The 23,803-nt window shown below is 46.5% G+C and overlaps 2 protein-coding genes across 5 annotated transcripts in view; one reads left to right on the forward strand and one right to left on the reverse strand.

Moving 5' to 3' along the window:
* Nucleotides 1-11,569, reverse strand: part of zc3h7ba (zinc finger CCCH-type containing 7Ba) — a 23,461-nt gene extending 11,892 nt beyond the window's left edge. The window contains exons 1-11 of one of the 3 annotated variants that reach the window (XM_017481593.3): nt 11,408-11,569; nt 10,815-10,889; nt 10,268-10,304; nt 9,144-9,341; nt 3,660-3,818; nt 2,607-2,687; nt 2,440-2,484; nt 2,320-2,356; nt 2,054-2,235; nt 599-902; nt 1-13 (exon numbers count right to left, since the gene is read on the reverse strand). The exon at nt 1-13 is cut by the window's left edge and continues 64 nt beyond it. In XM_017481593.3, the coding sequence (XP_017337082.1) occupies nt 1-13; nt 599-902; nt 2,054-2,235; nt 2,320-2,356; nt 2,440-2,484; nt 2,607-2,687; nt 3,660-3,818; nt 9,144-9,341; nt 10,268-10,304; nt 10,815-10,873 (1,115 nt within the window). In that variant the 5' untranslated portion in view covers nt 10,874-10,889; nt 11,408-11,569. Of the gene's footprint in view, nt 14-598; nt 903-2,053; nt 2,236-2,319; nt 2,357-2,439; nt 2,488-2,606; nt 2,688-3,659; nt 3,819-4,295; nt 4,681-9,143; nt 9,342-10,267; nt 10,305-10,814; nt 10,890-11,407 lie in introns of those variants that run through there. The other 2 variants (XM_017481591.3, XM_047158882.2) reach the window with 2 other exon arrangements.
* Nucleotides 11,570-13,265: 1,696 nt separating this feature from the next.
* Nucleotides 13,266-23,064, forward strand: rangap1a (RAN GTPase activating protein 1a). Of its 2 annotated transcripts, XM_017481607.3 has the most exons (17): nt 13,285-13,402; nt 13,635-13,740; nt 13,840-13,959; nt 15,499-15,626; nt 16,054-16,113; nt 16,677-16,856; nt 18,042-18,176; nt 18,285-18,443; nt 20,057-20,170; nt 20,362-20,461; nt 20,545-20,614; nt 20,713-20,905; nt 21,655-21,771; nt 21,893-21,998; nt 22,088-22,176; nt 22,377-22,498; nt 22,701-23,064. In XM_017481607.3, the coding sequence occupies exons 3-17, from the start codon at nt 13,848-13,850 to the stop codon at nt 22,780-22,782; spliced, it is 1,767 nt and encodes a 588-aa protein (XP_017337096.1). In that variant the 5' UTR covers nt 13,285-13,402; nt 13,635-13,740; nt 13,840-13,847; the 3' UTR covers nt 22,783-23,064. The 2 variants fall into 2 exon arrangements, with proteins under 2 accessions (XP_017337094.1, XP_017337096.1); XM_017481605.3 differs by lacking the exon at nt 13,635-13,740 and having other exon boundaries at nt 13,266-13,402.
* The last annotated feature ends 739 nt before the right edge of the window (nt 23,065-23,803 follow it).

A 23,803-nucleotide genomic window follows, 5' to 3' on the forward strand; every position in this document is an offset into this window, starting at 1 on the left:
GAGACTTTCCCACCTGGAGAGAGAGAGAGAGAGAGAGAGAAGGGGGGATGAGGGAGAGAGAGAGAGACAGAGAGAGAGGGAGAGAGAGACAGAGAGAGACAGAGGGAGAGAGAGACAGAGGGAGAGGGAGAGACAGGGAGAGAGAGACAGAGAGAGAGAGAGAGACAAAGAGAGAGAGGGAGAGAGAGAGAGAGGGAGAAAGAGAGACAAAGAGAGAGAGACAAAGAGAGAGAGACAAAGAGAGAGAGGGAGAGAGAGAGACAAAGAGAGAGAGGGAGAGAGAGAGACAGAGAGAGGGACAGAGACAGAGAGAGAGGGAGAGACGGAGAGAGATGGAGAGAGACGGGGGATTACTGCTGTGAACATTTATAATTTATTCCAGATAAACACACACGTGTGCGCGCCTCCGTGTCTGTCAGTCTCAGGGAAGGTGGCGTGGCCTCTCCTTCCGCCAGTCTCAGGGAAGGAGGCGTGGCCTCTGCGTCTGTCAGTCTCAGGGAAGGAGGTGTGGCCTCTGCGTCTGTCAGTCTCATGGAAGGAGGCGTGGCCTCTGAGTCCGTCAGTGCCGAGTGTGTGAAGCGATGGTAAACACACTCACCAGGCAGTGTGAACTCTGAGAGCGAGTCGAGCCCCTCTCCTCCTACCACTAGAGGGGGTCGCTGAGGCACTGAGCCCTGAGATAAGGCCTGAGAGAAGGAGTCGAGCGAATCCAGGGGTCTGACTGAGAGAGACGGGTCACGAGCCGTCTCACAGAACGAGTCCAGCGTGTTCAGGTGCGTGACGGCCGAGGGGAAGAATGCAGGAGGAAGACACGGGGAGGGAGCAGGGAGGAGCGGAGGGAACGACGGACCCAGACCCATCACAGGGACATGAGTGGGGACAACGCTGCCTTTAGAGGGAGTCTGAGAGAAAGAGAGAGAGAGAGAGAGAGAGCACGAGAGAGAGAGAAGGAAAAGTGAAAGAAACAGAGAGAGACAAAGAAAAGTAAAGGGATAATTGTGAAAGTGGAGCGAGACAATGAGAGAGACATATAGAGGCAGAGAGACAGAGACGGTGAGAGAGACAGAGTGAGACAGACAGAGAGACAGTGAGAGAGACAGAGTGAGACAGAGAGAGAGAGACAGACAGAGACGGTGTGAGAGACAGAGAAAGAGAGACAGAGAGATGGTGAGAGAGACAGAGTGAGACAGAGCGAGAGAGACAGACAGAGATGGTGAGAGAGACAGAGAGAGAGACAGACAGAGACAGAGTGAGACAGAGAGAGAGAGACAGACAGCGAGATGGTGAGAGAGACGGTGAGAGAGACAGAGAGAGAGAGAGACAGACAGAGACGGTGAGAGAGACAGAGTGAGACAGAGAGAGAGAGACAGACAGAGAGACGGTGAGAGAGACAGAAAGCATTGTGGTTACTATTACACAGAAAACGCCATTGTTTCCTTCTTCAGTTTCGCTACAAAGTTACTGTCACTAACAGGGTCGTCATGAGAACCGATACTTCGGTACCAAGTCGGTACCAACATTCTTAAAACGTGACGGTGCTTGTTTTTCTGCAGTTCCGTTAGTACCAATTGTAACGAAAGTTCAGAGGTTGCGATTCTTCCGGACCTGAAGGGGGCAGCAAATACGCGCAAGTGTTTTCGTCGGTCCACAAGCGGTGGAGAAGAGGAGGAACGCCTACAAGCACAGACTACAGAAAAACAGCAGAAGATTAGCTTAGCTTTAAGTTTAGCTCCGCCCCCACTCGTTGAGAGGAAAGCTAGTATCGGTTTCCTGTGTGCAGCCGGTGCTATCGTTCATTTCAAACAAAGCGAGGAAACACCTGCAATTTGGCGAAGCACCTGAAAGACGGTCCTATAACATGTTTGCTCGAGGCAGCTGCATTGTATCGCGTACTTTTGGTGGTATCGGTACCGACTACTAGATTTGTGGTATCGTGACCTCCCTTGTCACTAACAAATAACGGAAGCTTCTAACATGGTCTTATTTAACAAGCCCTTCCAGCACAGAGCTTTGGTTCTGTTTGTTTACGCTGCGCTGGAAGTCAGCGGCTCACATGCGGGAGCTGTTCCTGCTTGGAGACGCAGTCCAGCAGAGTGTCCAGCTCATCCCCCACCAGCTCACACTCCCCCAGCTGCTCAGACACGGGCACCGACAGACACACGGCCGGCTCCTCGGCTGCGTCGCTCACAGGGACCGGGGCGGGCAGGACGGGGGACTCGCTCACAGACGCGCTCGCTGAGAGAGAGAGAGAGAGAGAGAGCAGAGCTCAGAGTGCGAATAACACACGATGACCTGGAGAGCAAAAATATTCACACCCACCTGCGACGTCACACGAGCTCTCCAGACCATTAGAGATCTGTAAGAGAGAAAACCCCAGGAGATTAAACTGTAGCGTCGAGGCATTAATAAAGGTAAAGACAGGAAAATAAACAGTCTCACCTGCTCCAAAGGAGGCATGTTTTCTCCGTTAGTCTCACTTACACCCTGCTGCAGAGCAGAGGAACACACATCACACACACACACACACACACTACATCTGTACCTGTCTCACAGTTCACTACCTTCACGTAACATCACGTGACTCCACGAGCGCTAACGTTACTGACCTGTACACCCGCGTAGGCTTTACACGTCTTCAGATCCAGTCTGTCAGCCAAATCCTGAGCCAGCTCCTTCACCCTCTCATCCTGATCCCCACACACACACACACACACACACACACACACACACACACACAGATCATTCAGACAGAAACATCAGCATTTTACAAAGAACGAAAAAACACTATTCTCAGGAGCACCGTATACTCGGGCTACGAGCTCCAGAATTATTGGCACCCTTTGTGAAGATGGCTGTGTGTAAAGTGCTTAATATCACACTGAAAATCCGAGAGAATCCAAACCTTCAGAATGTTGAAACTGTAGTTAGAATAAATAAACAAACAAACAAACAAACAAACAACCTTCCTTTTTTAAAGCACATTTTTAGCAAGGGCCAGTAATTTTGGCGCTGGTACGACATTGGGGGGGGGACAAGACCGCGTGCGCACATCCAAAACGTTTTACCAGGTGCACGGCCGAAAGGTCAAACGTACATGGTAAAAGAAAGAAAGGACGGCACAGTGCGATAACGCTCTCAGAAACATTCCATTTTTAAAAAGCCACGCTCCAAAATCTAGTGGGAAGCCCTGTTGTGGAAAACACATCTTTCCAGCCAAAGTCAAAAAACTCCAGAGACGGAGGGTTTGTAGCTGTGAAAAACTAAAGAACTTTATTGAAAGAATAAAGGGAGACAGTCTGCAGAGGGTCTGCATTACACACGCAAACAGGTCTTCATACACCTCTCTGAAGCAGGTCGATCATACCTAGGCGGGGCTTTCGCCTTTTTGTTCTAGAAACAAACGAATCGGGAACTGGACGACGAACGAGCACGTAGGGGTCTGATGGTCAGGGGTGCACAAACTTTTGTCCATGTAGTGTATATACAAACTTTAAAATAGTCACATTTATTTATTTTTAAAAAGTTGCCATGATGTAGGACTCATGAGATCATGTCTTCATCGACTGAAACAGAATTAAATAAGAGGTGTGAGTGAGAGTGTGTGAGTGAGTGAGTGTGTGTGAGAGTGTGAGTGAGTGAGTGTGTGAGTGTGTGTGTACCTGTGGAGAGGTGAGCAGGCAGGCGGAGCTGCACTCGTACGCCTCGTTCAGTCGCCCGAGCTCCTTCAGACACACGGCCTTCCTGTACAGAGCCCTGCCGCTGTCCTCACACACGCTCAGAGCGCTGTCACAGTCCCTCACACTCGCCTCCAGCTCCCCCTGACGGACACACAGACCCGGGTACGGCGGTTACACACACACACACACACACACTCACAACAATTAATGGAAGCTTACAGCCTCTGGTTTAGCACCGTGCACACAGCACGTCCGAATCATCACACATTCGCTTCAGAAGACAGTCTCAGGAAACCGCATTTAAAAAAAAAGCTTCAATATTGTCACCCTTTATGAAAATTCACAACACACACACACACACACCAATAAAAATATTTATTTTTTATTTATTTATTTATTTATTTTTTCAAAACAAACATTTTCTCATGTAGTGCAGTTACCCCCCCCCCCCCCCCCCCAACAACATGTAAAAATGACCAACACGCTTAAAATAAATACTGTGTGAGTTGAAAACACACACACACACACACACTCGGCCTCTTCCTTCTCGTTTCTAACTTCTTTATAAGATTTTATTCTTAGATTCCTCTTAGATTCCACTTCCTCCTCAGTTCATACCACAAGTTTAAATAGGTTTCAAATCCCTTCTTCTCCTGCGGTCGCAAACCGCATCAGCGCGTCTATCCGAGTCGCCGAACCAACGCCGCGGAGCCTCCTGCGACCACGCAAACGCGGTACAGCGGTGACGCTTCCGCTCTTACACGTTTTTCTCCAGAGTCGTTAATCCTACTGTCTCCCACACGAGCACGGAGCTAAACCGGCGGCGATAAACCTCCCCGAACCGCTAGCGACATCGTCCTCACACGCCGAGCGCGTCCTGCGTAACGTGCGCCTCCGGGTTCGCGCTGCGGAGAAGCGAGATCGGGGGAGTGGGACGCTTTACACTCCAGCGAGCGCCCGAAGGTCACGAGAGAACTTGGACGGTGTGTTTGCATTCCTCGCGCTGATAAGGAGAGAGAGTTAGTTAGCTGCTCGGTTTTGAACACCACGCCAGCATCAAGAGATTCGTGGCAGGCGTAAGGTTATAAATAAATAAACAAAAACAAACAAGCGGCTAGTTATTAAATAGTCAAAACAATTAGAAGTATAAAACGTTCCGTAGCGACCAAGTTAAATGTCTACAATGAGAGATTTGTGATTTAAAAATAATTCTACAATCCTTCCCTGGTGTTGATTTTATCAAACACCGGTGACTCATCACCCGTCAGTACGATGATGTGCCTACGCGGTCTGATCCAAGGACATTTAAAGTGCACCTGTTACGGGTTTTCAAATATTCCCGTTCATGTAGCGTGTTATATACGGAGCTGTTTGTGAATGTAAAAACTTTCAGAAATCAAAGCGCACGACGAACGGAGTTATCGACACCCAAAAGAAGGAATCGATTCTGAACAGCTGAATCGATTCATTAGTGATTCCAGACTTTACTTCCTGTACTAACCTACGTAGGTTCATAATAAAAAGCCCCGCCTCTGGCCTGGGGCGTCTGACCAATCAGAGCAGAGTATGGTCTCTGAAAGGAGGAGTTTAGAACGAATCATTTAGAACGAATCATTTAACGAGTCATTTGTGACACTGGGGGGGGGGGGGGGGGGGGGAGTACAGCAGATACATGACGATTCTCCACTGTCGATCCATTGGTGTATATACACGTGTGTGACGACAAAATCTGATTCTTACATTTATGGCATTTGGCCGACGCCCTTATCCAGAGCGACTTACAATTATCTCTCTTTTTTTTATATATATGTATATACACACAACTGAACAACTGAGCGTTTAGGGCCTTGCTCAGGGGCTTGGAGGTGCTGGGATTTGATCTCCCGACCTTCCAATCAGAAGCCCAACGACCGGTCGTTGACTTTTTAATTATAAGATAAATGACCAAGTTTATTTTATTTATTTATTTATTTATTAATTAATCCCACGGAGGAACGGAGCAGATATGCGTCTGGGTTAAGAGGTCAAGATTCGTGTCCAAGACTTCTCGGGGTCTTACACACGAGGAGACAGAAGGAGACACAGCGAGAGGGATTCTCGGGGATTCTCCTGATACTCCCAGATCAGGAGCAGGTATGATGCGATTTATTCAGTCAAACTGTGCTTCACAGTCAAGAAATCCTTAAGAAAACATGTGTCGGAGGAATTCTTCTTCTGAGAATGAATCTCTGTTAGACAGGAGTCTTCACGTGGTGTCTTTCTTTAAATCAGATTAAAACCAGCCCCACGCTCACAACTGAAGGAGCAGCGTGTTCTTCCTATTAAGCCATTCGCAAAGCTTGGAAATCCAAAATGAAAAAAATTCGTTCGGTTAGAAAAATACAGGCCATAATGAGGAATAACAGAACCTCCTAACAGTATAATGTAAATATTAGAGTATCCCAGGTTAGAGGACCGGTCCAGACGAGACCAGCGTGTTCATCCCTGATACTAGTTCAGATTTGGATTTTCACCTAAGGAAAAAATCAAATACACGTGATAGAAGGGGTTAATGTTTAGAAAAACATTAAGCTTCACTGCAGGAATGATACGGATCCGTTTCGAGAACAGTTCTCGGGTCAGTGAGAGCGCTAGGGGGGCGGGTTTTTGTTTGTTTTTATTTGTTCAACTAATCCGTCAGTAAAGATTACATATTCGTTCTCAGTTGTGTGTGTGTAAATAAGTAAACAAGGAAAGTAAATAAGTAAGTAAATGTTATTTCTAGAGCACATTTAAACATAGCTTACACTCAACCAAGTGCTGTACGAAGGATATAAAACACGTATTATAAATTATAATAATAATAAATATTCTAAAAGTACGCGTACCAACAGCAGCGACTGATAAACAGGGACAAGGGACAAGGACAGAGGAGAATAATTATGAGCAGAAATGGACAGAGCACTTTAAATGTCAAGAGGAAACTGCTTCCAGAGGCGCGGAGCAGCTTTGCATTCGCGGTACAATTTTTCAACAAACTCTGACGTAATCCGACCTGGGCACGAACCGCCACAACGATGAGGCAAGCGTCCCTGCAAACTGTACAGAAACGAGTGTACGGATGCGTCTTTTCTGTAAAACCGTTTATTCATTTTCTCACTGGGGAGGGGAGATCGTCCGCTAACCGTGTGCCGTTTTGCGTATCCTGTTTCGTGACGTAAGAAGCGAAGTCACGAAAGAAACGTTTACAGCTTGCATTCACGTAAAAACCGTTCATCTTAACGGACTAATACGGCCTTATATAACGGTCTCAGCTTGCCACATCGCCTGACTTGAGATGTCTTTCTCGGAGCCGTTGAAACTGCTTGGGGGGGGGCACCGGGAAAGCGCCGCACGTCGTCCGTCTGCGGTCCTCTGCGTAAATGCGAGTAAGCGCCCGGTCTCTCACCCACAACCGCTTTCGTCCTTTCAGGCGAAGGACGTCACGTAAAGACGCCGGTAATAGTAAACTGTTGATTCGGGTAAACGAGTCATCTGTTTTTATAGCAGCCTGACTCTCCGTTAAAAAAATTAATTAATCAAAAGTTTATTGGCGTCTGTCGGGGCCATGTGACCACGACAGCTGTGGTTCCCAACATTCTGAATCCAACGGCCAACTTTTAAAGGTTGCTGATTGCTGGCGTGTGTCGGGGCCGTGTGAACTAGGCTTACGGAGAGCGGAATGCAAATTAAAAACGATCGGCGGGATCTTAAAGCGAACTCTAAAACGGACAGGGGGGCCAGCGGGATCAGGTGGTAGAGCGGGTCGTCCGCTAATCGTAGGGTTGGTGGTTCGATTCCCGGCCCACGTGACTCCACGTGCCAAAGTGTCCTTGGGCGAGACACTGAACCCCGAGTGCTGCTACCGTTTTTTTACGAGTGTGAATGAGAACCAGTGTAAAGCGCTTTGTAGGACCGCTAAGGTTAAAAAGGCGCTCTATAAGTGCAGGCCATCTTGCAGAACCGGGGTAACGTGACCACGCTTTTGATTACCAGTCAACAGTCTCGCAGCGGCATTCTGGACCACCTCCAAGCGTGTTAGTTCAGGACTGGGGAAAGCCTACAGGAGGTAGAGGGAATTACAACAGTCCAGTCGTGATCGCGAGAAAACAGAAACGGTCCGAGTTCGGACAGAATTCTTAACTGGTAGAAGCTCTTTTTTAACGACAGGACTGCTTTGTTTGTCAAGGCAGAGCTCAGAATCAAGGATAGCACCTGGGTTTTTTTTGCATGTGACTTTACATATGGGGTGAGGTGGCCTAACTTGCTGGCGAGACAACTTCCAGACTTCAGTTTTGTCGCTGTTAAGCTTGAAGAAACGATATACCATCCAGCCTTTAAAGCGCACCTATTATGGATTTGAAACGTGCCTGATTATGTTTTAAAGCTCTCATACGATAGATTTACGTGCATCCGAGGTCAAAAAACACTTTAACGCGCTTATAATTTAAACTGCAGCATTACATTTTTCCCCCAGTGTCACAAACGACTCGTTAAATGATCCGTTCTAAAGGATTCGTTCTAAACTCCTCCTTTCAGAGAGCATACTCTGCTCTGATTGGTCAGACGTCCCAGTCTGTCGTGATTGGTCTACCGCTGTCAGCGAGCAGCCGATGAAGACCAGAGGCGGGGTTTTTTGTTACGAACCTACGTAGGTTAGTACAGGAAGTAAAGTCTGGAATCACTAACGAGTCGATTCAGCTGTTCAGAATCGATTCCTTCTTTTAGGAGTCGATAACTCCGTTTGTCCTGCGCTTTCATTTTTTTAAAACTTTGCAGACGTTTTTACATTCGCAAACCGCTCCGTATATAACACACTACATGAAAGAGAATATTTGAAAAACCATACTAGGTGCACTTTAAATGTCCTCGAGAGCGTCCAGGAGACTCTGTAGGGAATCGCTAGATCTTATTGGGAGATACAGCTGTGATTCAAAAGCACAGAAGTGAAAGGAGACATTATAAACATTTCCTAAGCGGGAGCACATACAAACAGAGGAGAACCGAGAACCCAGGATGGACCCCTGAGGGACCCCATAGGTGACCGGAGCAGAGGAAGAGTGAAAACTGAGAACGTCCTATGTTTAAGATACAAGTTGAACCCGAGTAGTGCTGTAACCTTTATGCCAACCCGCTAAGGTAGCACATTAACACCAGAGTAGCGGTATCCACCGCGAGCAACACACGGTCCGTCACCTTTAACGAAGGCGTGTCGGTGCTGCGAAACCCGACTGGAAGGGATCGAGTATCTCGGTCGAATTCAGGAATGGTAGCAACAGCGACCGGACAACTTTCTCCATTATTTTCAAAGAGAAGAAATGAACCTCATCCTGATCAATTCCTGCCGAGAGAATTCACGCTTACAGTTCTACAAGTTCTCTGCACGCACAAGAGCGGGAAGAGAGGAATACAGGTGATAAAGATAGAGGTGAATCCCACGCAGCTCACCATGTTGTGCTGCGCCGCAGCTCTGTTCACGTAAAGGCTCTCGAGCAGCGCCGCGGGAACAGTCACTCCTTCGCCCTGAGCGTATCTCGCCACGCTCACTCCCTCGCTGAAGTGGCCCCGCGCCAGCGTCCAGTCGCCCTCCCGAAACGCTGCGTTACCTTCGTCCAACAGGTTACACACCAGCTGTACGAGGAAGCCCTGGGTCGGAAGAAGACAGGACGAACAAAATCAGGCGGAGAACGAGCCAATGGGGCGACACAGAGATATTCATATTCGTCAGCTAGAAACCGGCTCCAGTTCATTAGAACACATTACAGCACAGACTGGCCTCTCTAAACACCAGTAGATTTAAATAACCAGCTTGGTAAATGAATGCATTTACACTTTTACGTTCAAACTGGAACTCTATCATCATCATCATCATCATCATCATGTAAAAAACCTTCCAGCCCTCCAGCACAACTCAACAGAACGTAGGCGGTGGAGTGATTCAGGTTGTTCAAAATGGCCGCCCCCGTAACGCTCCACCGTCCTGCTCGCGTTTGTACACCACAGGAAGTCCTATTGAGTCATGAGCCACATCAGCATTGTGTCGGCGTAACATCACTGAACAGCTGGATGCTCATATACGCTCATCAAGAATCCGAGTGAAACAGACGTCAGCTTTGGCTAGTCGATAAAATTAAAAATTAAAAATGAACATTCCTCCAAACTATTCCTTTTCGGGAACTTTCCTTTTATTGACTACAAGCTTCCCTCGGCTGGGATTCGAACTCACGGGCTTCTGGTCTCTGTTAATCATTGAGCTAAAGCTCAGCGGGTCATAAGTGCTGGATGTAGGACAGGTACAGAACACACGGGTTAATAAATAACCTGCTGATAAACATGAGGAGTCGGTCTTGTTAGGAAATCAGCGGCTTCTCGACGAACCGGACATGGGTCGTAGAAGAAGAACTGACCCGGTAACAGTACACATCGTATTGTGATATAGTGACAGGCTGGGTGGGCGGAGCTTTCCGCTCTCAGAATGCAATATAAGGCAAGGTGAGGCGAGCTAACGGGACAATTCCCAAATAAACTAAACCACAGCATCCTTAAGTAGATAGAGCAGAAAGAAACTGCACCTCATAGCCGTCCGGGTCGGGGTACGGCAGTGACGACCTGGGAAAAACAACACAAAGCACTAATTAAATTCGAGAACAATCAGGGTTAGTTCATATAAAAACAATACTAAAAAGACTCTCTCGGTACACAGTACGGATCAGGACACCTAAATGAGCAGCGCTGCATTTAAAGGGGCCGTCTGTAATCTTTAGAAGCAAATGAAAACACTGACAAGTCTTTCTCTTTCCCAAAAGCGATCCTAACCCCAGTGCTGAAACTATGAATACATAAAGCAGTCGCTTTCTGGTTGGGGAGGTGGGGTGGGGGGGCTAATTTCTGGGCCAGAAAGAAAAAAAGCAAACGGAAGCTTTAATAAAAAAGAAAAATCATTTGCGTGAAAGTAGTGCAAATGTTGGGTTTGTTTACAAAACATGCTTTATCCCGTCGTTTTATTTTAACCAGAGAGTCAACAGCGTAGAAAAACACTCCAAAACATCGACCTTGACTTCACGGCGAGTTTAAGATCTCCGTTTTAACAGGTCTGATCACGGTTAAGCTGCTTCTTACTGAATAAAAGCCAGAGCTTTCTGGATCTCCTCCTTGCGCTTCTGCCGGTCCTGGTTCATGGCCGTTCATGAGGTCCTGGATGGGGAGGGGGGAGTGAAAGACACAAAAAACTGAGATGGTGTGAAAACGAAACCGAACAGACCTGAGGGTGGGAGGGCTCTCTCCAGGTTCTGCTGGTTTCGGTGAAGGATAATCAATAATAATAATAATAATAATAATAATAATAATAATAATAATAATAATAATAATGTGTTCACAGGCACCAGAGAGGAGACTGAAGTTATTTCCTCTCCGGAAGAAGGAGGATTTCAACAACACACCCACACACACACACACACACACACACACACACCAAAGTAGCTTTGTACAAACAAAACAAGTAAATAACACTCATTATTACACTACGTGTACAATTAAACATTTATATCATATATGTATACATATACATTTATTTATATACTAGTCACACATATACACACACACACACACACACATGCTGTAAATAATAATAACTAATGCACAGAAAGGAAAGCAAGAGTGTACAGCTAGCTGAGAGATGAAACACACACTCCACAGCCTGACTCCAAACTTACCTGGAGCTCCGAATGATTCTATTTGGGATGAAAGTGAACACTTTCGGTTTGGACTTTTTGGTGGTCTGATAGTTAATTCTCTGCAGAAATGACTCTTTTTTTTTTCAGGGCGCTAACTACACGGAACATGTGATGACTCCCTGCACGTCTCGGCTGCACCGCGCGGTCCTACACACCGCCGGGTTACAGCGCTTACAGAGCTTACCGCGCATGCGTCTTTAAAGCGCACCTATTATGGATTTGAAACGTGTCTAATTTTGTTTTAAAAGTCTCATACGATAGATTTACATGCATCCGAGGTCAAAAAACACTTTAACGTGCTCATCATTTAAATGGTCACAAACGACTCGTTCAATCATCCGTTCTAAAGGATTTGTTCTAAACTCCTCCTTTCAGAGAGCATACTCTGCTCTGACTGGACAGATGTCCCAGTCTGTCGTGATTGGTCTACTGCTGTCAGCGAGCAGGCGATGAAGACCAGAGGCGGGGCTTTTTGTTACGAACCTACGTAGGTTAGTACAGGAAGTAAAGTCTGGAATCTCTAACGACTCGATTCAACTGTTCAGAATTGATTCCTTCTTTTTGGAGTCGATAACTCCGTTTGTCATGCGCTTTGATTTTTGAAACTTTGCAGACGTTTTACATTCACAAACAGATATATAGCATGCTACATGGAAGGTGATATTTGAAAAAGCATAATAGGTGCACTTTAAAAAAAAAATACTAAAAACAATACGATAGCGGTAGTAGCCGTATCATTTTTACTGACTCGAATCTTTGAATCTCGTTCAGCAAAACGAACGAATCTCGATTCAAATCATTCCGTTCATTTGAGCAAATTCAATTCAATTGTTATATTTTCTTTCACACCGCATGTAACTTGCGCAAACTTTCATCACGCTCTGAATAAGGAAAAATAAAAATGACAATGCAGTCGGGGACAAATCATGAGAAACAGGAATGATGAATTCGCAGCTCGACTGGGTCTTCCGGTCCGGGCTGTCACGTGACAGCCGCATACTCTGAGTATCTCGGGGCCTCTTTTCTCACGCCTTTTCTAGCAGACGCTGAACACAATCCGCATGTATGTAACGTTTATGGAAGGAGTCTCCAGTGTCGGCTCTTCGTAACCGTTTGAGGTAAAGCTGTAATGTTGACTTTTCCGGCATCTTCAGGACGGAGAAGTTTGGAGGTTTCTCTGTAACATGACACGCTGTGTTGTTGTTTGTCATATTAACTTTGAGATAAAAAACAAGAGGCTAGTGAGAGAGCGACTGTTTACAGCTGCTACAACAGAAGTGAGAACAGGAACTTGCTTGTTTTGTTTTGCGGTGTTTCACAGGAAATTAGGAGAGATTGGTTTGAGGACTTCCTTCTTTGCAGCGCTAAATAGCTATGCTAGTTAGCTAAAATAGATGCCATCTTCGAGAGATTCTTCAATTTGAACGTGTTCATTTAGCTGAATAGCGCTAATTTGTAATAACACGTGGATAACATTTTAGCTAGCATCAATAACATTCTTGACAGACTCTCAGATTATAACCAAGTAGCATCGGGTTGCTAGGCGACTCGGTCTTTATGTAAAATGGGTCACACCCATGACCTCCTTTTCTGTTTACAAACACCAAAAGTGGTTTAATGGGTTGAATAATCGATTCCGAGGTGGTAGTGGTGACTCCGCTTCATCACACCACCTCATCGTTTATTACTGCGCTATCACAGCACCTTTCTTAAACAGTGTTATTCCTTACTGACACTGTATGCAATGAATAGAAGTAAAAAAATACAACTCCCGCCCATAAAATAAATAAATAAATCACGGATTACAGTCTCAACTTGATAAAGGACTACAACTCCCGTTAGCCATCCACCGCGCGCAGCTTTCAAACGCCGTGACGTCATCCGAATGAGCGGGACGACTCCACCGATGTATTCACGCGTGTGCAAGTTGTTTACCTTTCACGACCAATAAACCGGATTAAAAACGTTAAAGAGGTAAATATAAGCGCGCGGTTTATGATATGATGTACCATACTGATCCCTAACACGCGGATAAACCCGATCTGCCGAGCGCGCGCGTGTAAATATCCGTCCTTTAGCTAAATGCTAGCTAAGTGGGGATTCGGCGTCGCTTTTAATTCAGAGCAGGGCAGCGGTTATAATATCAGGAGGAAGAGACGCAAAGAATGCAGTAGTGTGTCTAATTTTTTTTTAATTATGAATACAGATTTCATCCACGAAATATCTCATTTGCTCCTTGAGCCGCAGAAAGTAACGGCTCCACGATGACAGCACTGTTGTGGTGCATGATTCACTTCCGGGGCATGGAGAAGGTGCAATCGCATGCGCACTGGCCTCTAATACAGATGTTGCTAGAAAACTCCACGCTGGTACACAGAGACTCTCTCTTTCTGTGTGTGTGTGTTTTGTAGGTGTGAGGATGGCGTCGGACGTGGTGGCCCAGCTGGCCGACTCTCTGGCCCGGACTCAGGTGGGAGAGGGAGAGCTGAGCTATAAGGGACAGGGCCTGAAGCTGGACAACGCAGAGTCTGGTGAGAGTCACGCTTCAGATACACACTGTTCATCATCACACACACTGTTCATCATCACACACGCTGTTCATCATCACACACACTGTTCATCATCACACACACGCTGTTCATCACACACACACTGTTCATCATCACACACACGCTGTTCATCATCACACGCTGTTCATCATCACACGCTGTTCATCATCACACACTGTTCATCATCACACGCTGTTCATCATCACACGCTGTTCATCACACGCTGTTTATCACACGCTGTTCATCACACACACGCTGTTCATCATACACGCTGTTCATCATCACACACGCTGTTCATCATCACACACGCTGTTCATCATCACACACTGTTCGTCACACACACGCTGTTCATCATACACGCTGTTCATCATACACGCTGTTCATCATCACACACGCTGTTCATCATCACACACGCTGTTCATCATCACACACACTGTTCATCATCACACACTGTTCATCATCACACACGCTGTTCATCATCACACACGCTGTTCATCATCACACACACTGTTCATCATCACACACGCTGTTCATCATCACACACACTGTTCATCATCACACACACACTGTTCATCATCACACACACACTGTTCATCATCACACACACACGCTGTTCATCATCACACGCTGTTCATCATCACACACTGTTCATCATCACACACACTGTTCATCATCACACACGCTGTTCATCATCACACACACTGTTCATCATCACACACACACTGTTCATCATCACACACACACACTGTTCATCATCACACACACACGCTGTTCATCATCACACGCTGTTCATCATCACATGCTGTATATCACACGCTGTTTATCACACGCTGTTCATCACACACACGCTGTTCATCATACACGCTGTTCATCATCACACACGCTGTATATCACACGCTGTTCATCATCACACACGCTGTTCATCATCACACACGCTGTTCATCATCACACACTGTTCATCATCACACACGCTGTTCATCATCACACACACGCTGTTCATCATCACACACTGTTCATCATCACACGCTGTTTATCACACGCTGTTCATCACACACACGCTGTTCATCATACACGCTGTTCATCATCACACACGCTGTATATCACACGCTGTTCATCATCACACACGCTGTTCATCATCACACACGCTGTTCATCATCACACGCTGTTCATCACACACGCTGTTCATCATCACACACTGTTCATCATCACGCACGCTGTTCATCATCACACACTGCATCTTCACGCACGTTGTTCATCATCACGCACGCTGTTCATCATCACACACTGTTCATCATCACACACGCTGTTCATCATCACACACGCTGTTCATCATCACACACGCTGTTCATCATCACACACACTGTTCATCATCACACACGCTGTTCATCATCACACACGCTGTTCATCATCACACACGCTGTTCATCATCACGCGCTGTTCATTATCACACGCGCTGTTCATCATCATACACACCTTCTTTAACCTCTCGCTCTTTGTCCTCTGTCCTCCTCCGGTGTGCAGTGGAGGACATAGTGAAGGCGATTCGGAAGTTTGAGGGTCTGCGTGCTCTGCGTTTGGAGGGAAACACGTTCGGAGTGGAAGCTGCACAGGCCATCGCTAGAGCGCTGGAGGACAAGCACGACTTTCAGGTACTCACAATGTCTCGCATGTCTCTACACAGTCTCATAATGTCTCGCACTGTGCAACAATGTCTCACACGGTCTGAAAATGTCTCACACGGTCTGAAAATGTCTCACACGGTCTGAAAAATGTCTCACTATGTCCAAGACTGTCCCACAGTGCCTCACATTGTCCAAGACTGTCCCACAGTGCCTCACAGTGTCTCGCAATGTCCCAGACTGTCTCACAGTGTCTCGCAATGTCCAAGACTGTCTCACAGTGTCTCACACTGTTGCACACTGTATTCCATTGTCTCACACAATCTCACACTGACACACACCACCCTACAGTTCTGACACCCCAATGTCCCTGCACTCCACTGGAATATTTATTACTGTGTGTGTGTGTGTGTGTGTGTGTTAATAATGACAGAACATCTGTCTGTGTTTACTGCAGTGTTGTTACTGGAGCGATATGTTCACGGGCCGCCTGCGTTCGGAGATCCCACCTGCTCTGGTAAGACCTGCTGGAGCAGAACACCCACCCCAACCCACACACACCCACACACACACCCACTCCCTCAGTCTGAGTGTAAAACATGGAAAGGGTCCTGTTTATCCCTATCAAGCTAATCTTTTAAGCATGCAGTGTGCACAGTCGGGCGGCTGTGGCTCAGGTGGTAGAGCGGGTTGTCCGGTGGTAGAGTGGGAGGTCCACTAATCGTAGGGTTGGTGGCTCGATTCCCAGCCCACGTGTCCTTGAGAACCCAAGTTGCTCCCGATGGCAAGTTAGCGCCTTGCATGGCTGCTCTGCTACCGTTGGTGTGTAAGTGTGTGAGTGGGTGAATGAGAACCAGTGTAAAGCGCTTTGTAGGACTGCTAAGGTTAAGTGCAGACCATTTAGAGAATCTTTTCTTTAAACTCTTTCAAATGAAATGAAAGTGTGTGAAAACAAATAAGACTCATGTTTCTCTCCTTGTTTGTTCTGTTTTATGAACACGATAGAACCAGTGGTTTGTGTTCATAGTGTTTGTCTCTCTCTCTCTCTCTCTCTCTCTCTCTCTGTCTGTGTGTGTCCAGACCTCTCTGGGTGCAGCTCTAATATCCGCCGGCGCTCAGTTAAAGGTGCTGGATCTGAGCGATAACGCGTTCGGACCCGATGGCGTGCGAGGCATCGAGACGCTGCTGAAGAGCTCGTCGTGCCACACGCTGCAGGAGCTGCGCCTTAACAACTGCGGGATGGGCATCGGGGGAGGAAAGGTGAGGAACTTTCTCCACGTGTTCCTGCGTGCATGCGGAATTGTTCACGCACTCGCTTGCTTATCTTGTGTACATCTGGAGGATTAAATACACCGTCCGCTACAGACCAAACACCTCCGTCCGACTGGTTTCCGAGTCAAACCATAAGCTCAGCTTCTTTTAAAACTTTCTGCCGTCGTCGTGATTGCCGTCATGATCTTGAATCAGAAAACCCCTGACCGTACCTTCACAAATATCGACCAATCTAGAAGATCCAGATTACCAGATGAACCGTAATAAGAAAGCAGTTAGTGTTACTGAATAACGGAGCGTCCGCCGTACAAGTCCCTGTGAATGAGCTGTTGCTATGGAAACGACACCGTATCAGAACGAGCGCGTCAGTATACGCTACCCGGCAAAAGTTTAGACACGCTCATTCTTTATTTTTCTCCAGATTTTAGAATAATAAAGTCATCAAAACTGTGGAGTAACACAAATGGAACTAAGGGAATTATGTTGTGATAAAAAAAAATCCAAAATAATTTAGTATTTTATCATTTTCAAAGCCAACGCCCTTTTCGCCTAGAATTTCCAGAAATGTATTCTTGGCGTTTTCTCGAGCGATGTCTTGAGGAATTTCCCCGAGATGATTTTTAAACGGTATTAAAGGAGTTCACACCGACGCCGGACTCTTATCGCCTGCTTTTCTGAATATTTCCGTCCGAGTCGTCCGTTTAAATAAAGATTTATTTTGTAAATAAAACGTTAGTTTTCTAATGAAGGAAACGAATACGTCGGGACGATTATATTTCTGTCTACGACACGGATTTCACACGTTTAATCACACAGATCAAAAGGGTTTTGACTTCATGAGAAACGTTTCAGTCGCGTGTCCACAAACCTTTGACCGGCAGCGTATATCCGCACTACTGTCCGTGCTGCTTGTTTATAGAAAATGAATCAGCACCTCCTGACCAATCAGGATGCAGGATTGAACAGCGCTGTGGATAACGTGTAATATGCTGATCAGAAACACGCGGTGTGGTTTTATTTGCCGAGAGACATCTTTGACCAGGTGTTTATTGTTACCGTGGTTACTGTATCAGTAGCGGTTTCGCAGCACTTCTCAGTATTCGCTTCAAAACTGATTTTTTTGTACGTGTTCACGGCTCACTGTGGCTTCATCGTGTCCTCCACATGCTTCAGATCCTGGCGGCGGCCCTGACGCAGTGCCATAAAGAGTCGAGCAAGGTCGGCGCCCCTCTGAGGCTGAAGATCTTCATCGCAGGACGGAACAGGCTGGAGAACGACGGAGCCACGGCGCTGGCTCACGCCTTTCAGGTGACGTGTGAACTAACGCCACCGCAGCAGCAAAATAAAAAGGGTTTATAGTGAGCTGAGCTGCTCATACGTTGCTTTTAGAAAAGTACTAACTCTGCATGTCCACAGCTGATGGGCAGTCTGGAGGAAGTCCACATGCCTCAGAACGGCATCAACCACCCCGGAGTGACGGCTCTGGCCAACGCCGTGCAGCACAACCCCCAGCTCCGAGTGCTCAACCTCAACGACAACACCTTCACCAAGAAAGGAGCCATCGCCATGGCGCAGGTGTGAACACGCAGCACGCTACGGCATCATCGTTATTCTTATCATCAACAACACATCATTCTGCATGTCTCACAGCCTTCGTTTGATCAAATATAATTGAACAAAAGAGCTAAACAGGAATATAGGAACAGAGTAGAGAATGTGGGGGGGGGTTTGCATTTCCTGTGTGTTATCATCGGAGTACAGTGCTACGAGTTATCGCTGAAAAATATGACTCTTCTTGGTTCCTGGATTAAAGAGGAGCCAAACGACACGACTCTGGAATGATGTCAATGTTTTTCGAGCTCTCCTATCAGCTGACACTCTCTGGAAGCCCCGCCCCCTTCCCTCATCTAACGTTAGTAATATTTCCGCCACTCTCTCTCGCCTCGTCTCCATCAATTCCGTCTGTATACGTTCAACTGAGATAACGTTAGACAAGTATATATTTACCATCCGTTAAGTATGTTTATTAGAGATTAGTTTAAATAATTAGAAGGTTATAGAAGTCATCCAAAAGGCTTTTAAAGGCTGTTCAAATGTTGCTGGTTATAACGCTCTTTCTCTGCTGACGCAGTCTGTGTCTAATCATGTTGGGTGTAGTTTCTGGGTGTGATCATGTTGGGTGTAGTTTCTGGGTGTGATCATGTTTGGTGTAGTTTCTGGGTGTGATCATGTTGGGTGTAGTTTCTGGGTGTGATCATGTTGGGTGTAGTTTCTGGGTGTGATCATGTTGGGTGTAGTTTCTGGGTGTGATCATGTTCGTTGTGCTGGTGTGTGTAGTGCAGTTGTTGCCTCAGCCCCTGTTTTGCTCAGGGACACTGAGGTAGCAGCTTGCCCAGCAATAATAACGGTAAATGAGACCTGGATAGCAAAGGAGAAGGCAATGTTCCTCAACCTAATCCAGTTCTTATGAAAGTATTTAAATCTCGTTTTCAGAGACAAAACATACAGTTCCGTGCAAAAGTTTTTGTGTTTTTAACTTGAAGATGATTTCTTCATTATCGAATCAGTACAGGAACATTTTAGATTCACAAACATCAGTTTTCCAGCACAAAATGAAATAAAGTAAAGAAAGCAGGCAGATGTTAAGCTGCACTCACCGTAAAGAAAATACTCTCTTCCTCCTAAATCAGGATGAGAAAGTATTTAAAGTCCCCATGAATAAAAAACGGGAGTTTTGTTTAGCTTTTAATATGAATAATGTTTAATAAGCCTTGAGGTTATCTATGAGCTAGTGCGCTCCAATACAACGACAAAATTCGCATTTAGAAGATATATGCGTTCAAAATGTACACGTTCTCTCTCTACCACCGATACGGATCAACAACTCCGATGACATCATTCTGCACTCGTCAGATTTTCTGACCAATCAAACGCTCTCTAGAATCTGAAGTGCCCCGCCCACAATGTTATACAAATCCACCGTACTAACTGTCAAGTACGGCTTAGCCTGGGCTGTGAGGTAAATAAACGCTATTGGCTGTTTTAAAAGGGGGAGGAGCCTCTCTATGTCCCTCCCTGACATCCTGTTTCAGTGGAAATTACATCAAGGGGCACTATAAAACTAAAGGAATGATTCAGTTGTAGTGTGTGTGTGTGTGTGTGTGTGTGTGTGTGTGTGTTTATACCAGGCTCTGAAGCACCTCCGCAGCGTGCAGGTGATAAACTTCGGCGACTGTTTGGTTCGCTCTGAGGGAGCCTTCGCCATAGCCGAGACTCTGAAAGATGGCCTTCCCATCCTCAAGGTACCGAAGCACAAACTCCTTTAGATCAGGAAGTACTCAACCCCAGCTTTACCAGAAACGCTCATGAGCGATACCAGTGGAATGTAGACTGGTTTATAGAGACCAGGAGTAGCTGGAAACTCTCCGCTGGTGTGCGTGAACGTGTACGTAGTGATCCGTTACTGTGTATTTCTCCCTTCCTGTTGTTTTAGGAGTTGAATCTGTCGTTCGGGGAGATCGCAGTAGAGGCTGCTATGGCTGTTGCAAAAGCAGTGGAGCACAAAGACCAGCTAGAGAAACTCGACCTCAATGGTAACACCCACCCTTCCTCTCTCAGAGATCTGAGCATCCTTTTAAATACTGTTTGTGTGTGAATAATAATAGTGTTTTTGTAGGTAACTGCATCGGCGAGGAAGGGTGTGATAACCTCCGGGAGCTCATGGGAGACCTGCTGGCCTCTCTGAGGTACACGACATTTACAATAAAACAGTTATTATAATGCACTGAAGAAAACCATGACCTCACTTCCTGTGCGCCGGAACATTCTCTGACTCCGTATACAGTGATGATGAAGGAGAGCCAGATGATGACGAAGATGATGGTGAAGATGATGAAGAAGAAGAGGAGGAGGAGGAGGATGAGGACGACGAGGAGAAGGGGGAGGATGAGGAAGATGATGATGAGGAAGATGATGATGAGGATGAAGAGGAGGAAAATGAGGAAGAAGGAGAAGACAAGCCCAGAACAAACAAACAGGTCATTTGTTCTTATTTAACACCATCTAGATGCACAGGACACACCTCCTTTTGTGAGACTGACAAAAAGATAGGCCACGCCTCCTTCAAGAAGACTTGCAGACACATAGGCCACGCCTCCGTCACGGAGACTGGCAGACACATAGGACACGCCTCCTTCATGAAGACTGGCAGACAAATAGGCCACTCCTCCTTCATGGAGACTGGCAGACACATAGGCCACGCCTCCTTCATGGAGACTGGCAGACACATAGGCCACTCCTCCTTCATGGAGACTGGCAGACACATAGGCCACTCCTCCTTCATAGAGACTGGCAGACACATAGGCCATGCCTCCTTCATGGAGACTGGCAGACACATAGGCCACGCCTCCTTCATGGAGACTGGCAGACACATAGACCACTCCTCCTTCATAGAGACTGGCAGACACATAGGCCACGCCTCCTTCATGGTGACTGGCAGACACATAGGCCACTCCTCCTTCACGGAGACTGGCAGACACATAGGCCACTCCTCCTTCACGGAGACTGGCAGACACATAGGCCACTCCTCCTTCATGGAGACTGGCAGATGCATAGGCCACTCCTCCTTCACGGAGACTGGCAGAAACATAGGCCACTCCTCCTTCATGGAGACTGGCAGACGCATAGGCCACTCCTCCTTCACTGGAATTTTTACATGCACTTACCCCTCACTCCCTTTAGGTAAGCGTGTGTGTGTGTGTGTGTGTGTGTGTGTGTGTGCGCGCAGATCTTTACTCCACCTTCAGCCCCTCGCCCTCCAGACGTCTCGTCCTTCCTCTGCTTCCCGTCTCCTGACAAACTGCTGCGTCTCGGTGACCAGAGAGTCCAACTGATCCAGAACCAGGTCAGAGACATGAACCTGTTCATTCTTCTCTCACACTGCTTCAAGAAATAGACTCTGATATACACCACCATGAGGCATCTTTATACAGGATGTGTGTGTGTGTGTGTGTGAGAGAATGCAGGTGGACGTGACAGACATGAGTAAGACTGTAGAGGCCTTCCTGAAGATCTCGTCAGTGTATAAGGAGGAGGATGGCGAGGTGAAGGCAGCGGTGCTGGAAAGTGTTGGTACTGATCACAGCTTCTCTCCATCCTGCTTTTTAGAGCCACTGTAGTGTGTGTAGTTCTAAAGTAAAAGTGTGTGTGATCATTTCCAGATGCTGTTTTGAGTAAAGCCTTTTCCACACCATCAGTCCAGACATTTAGTTTCATCTCTGCTTTACTGGTGAAGCTTGGTCTGATAAAGGTACAACACACACACCACACACACACACACACACACACACACACACACCACTGGACATCATTACATAAACATACACAGATGTTTTGTATATTTTTAATGATATTTTTGGTGGAAAATGGAAAACCTATTTGTAATATACCCGTGTTATCCTCTTCGTATTGTGTGTGTGTGTGTGTGTGTGTGTGTGTGTGTGTGTGTAGAGTGAGGATAAATTAAAGCCCGTGGCAGTCGTACCAGGTCACCTGCAGTGTTTGGAGCATGTGGTGAAGCAGAAGTATTTCCCTAGAGAGCACATCGCTGTGCTTCATGCCTTTTTGGACAGGTACACACACACACACACACACACACACACACACACACACACACACACACAGGTCTAAAAAAAAAACCCTCACAGCTACTGCAGTAAATGGTTTAGCATACTCGACAATGAATGTGGTGATTAGGAACAACAAGTTTACACACTTGCTTGTCTGTGTCTGTGTGTGTGTGTGTGTGTGTGTGTGTGTGTGTGTGTGTTCTAGACAAAATAAGTCCTTGGACTCCTGCATCAGCGCTCGAGACAGCCTTCGCACCACCCTGCAGAGACTACTGCCTGAGAGCTAAAGATACACACACACACACACACACACACATACACAAACACAGTGGACGTTTCTCTGCTCCTGGCTGTTCATCTCTCTGTGTTGGAGGATTTTGGGACTAAAAGGAAATCGTAGGACGAGACAGGACTCATGGGCTAAAGACACACACACACACACACACACACACACTGTTCAGACTTCACACTCTGCCATGTTTCACTGAATGAGCTCATCTCGGTCTGAAAACTAAAAGCAGTCAGTATTAAAGTAGAACACAATAATAAAAGCTGTGTGTGCTCCTGTGGGGAATCTTTTCACTGATTCATGGCCGAGCTCGTGACTATAAACGCTTAAAGACTACAGGAGCAGAAACCTGGAGTCGTGTCCTAAATCCCATCCTGCAGCACAATATACACTGCATCCTGCATTCTGATTGGTCAGAAGGTGTCATGTATGCGAATGCACCGGTTCTAACACGTCATCGTGTCTATCGCAGCGGACGATCCGCGTAAACTAAGGGTAATGATATACAGATTTGTTTTGTTATTTAACAGAAACGGTTTAGATGTCCGGACCCTCCGGGATTTAATGATTAACGCAGCGTGCAATTTTTCGAAATTTTTCCGCGGAATTGTCATCACGACGCACGTTTAGCTGTACTCATGCGTCGAACGTGAGTACAGCTGAAGGGTCTCGTTTACCAACAGACACCGCTGTAAGACGGCGCAAAACAATTTCATGCGATTAAGAAAAAAAAAACACAAAAAAACTCAGCAAGTTGCATCACAACCTTTAAAAAAAAATTTTTTTTTTAAAGCTGCCGCGAAATCAAGCATTTTTGGCCGCAGCGATCACAATAAACCCCTCCTTGAAATCCTGTATGGACTGATTAACACAAGGAAGGATAATTGTTAACATGATGGTTTATAGAAGGAGTCTCCAGTGTCAGCGCCTTGTCCGAGGAAGTCCTCAGGACGAAGGGGAATAGCTGTATAGCTGCTCTAACGTAAGGTGGAACAGGAACTAACCTATTTAATGGGCGT

The sequence above is a fragment of the Ictalurus punctatus genome, chromosome 12 (assembly GCF_001660625.3).
Source record: "Ictalurus punctatus breed USDA103 chromosome 12, Coco_2.0, whole genome shotgun sequence".
Classification (NCBI taxonomy): Eukaryota; Metazoa; Chordata; class Actinopteri; order Siluriformes; family Ictaluridae; genus Ictalurus; species Ictalurus punctatus.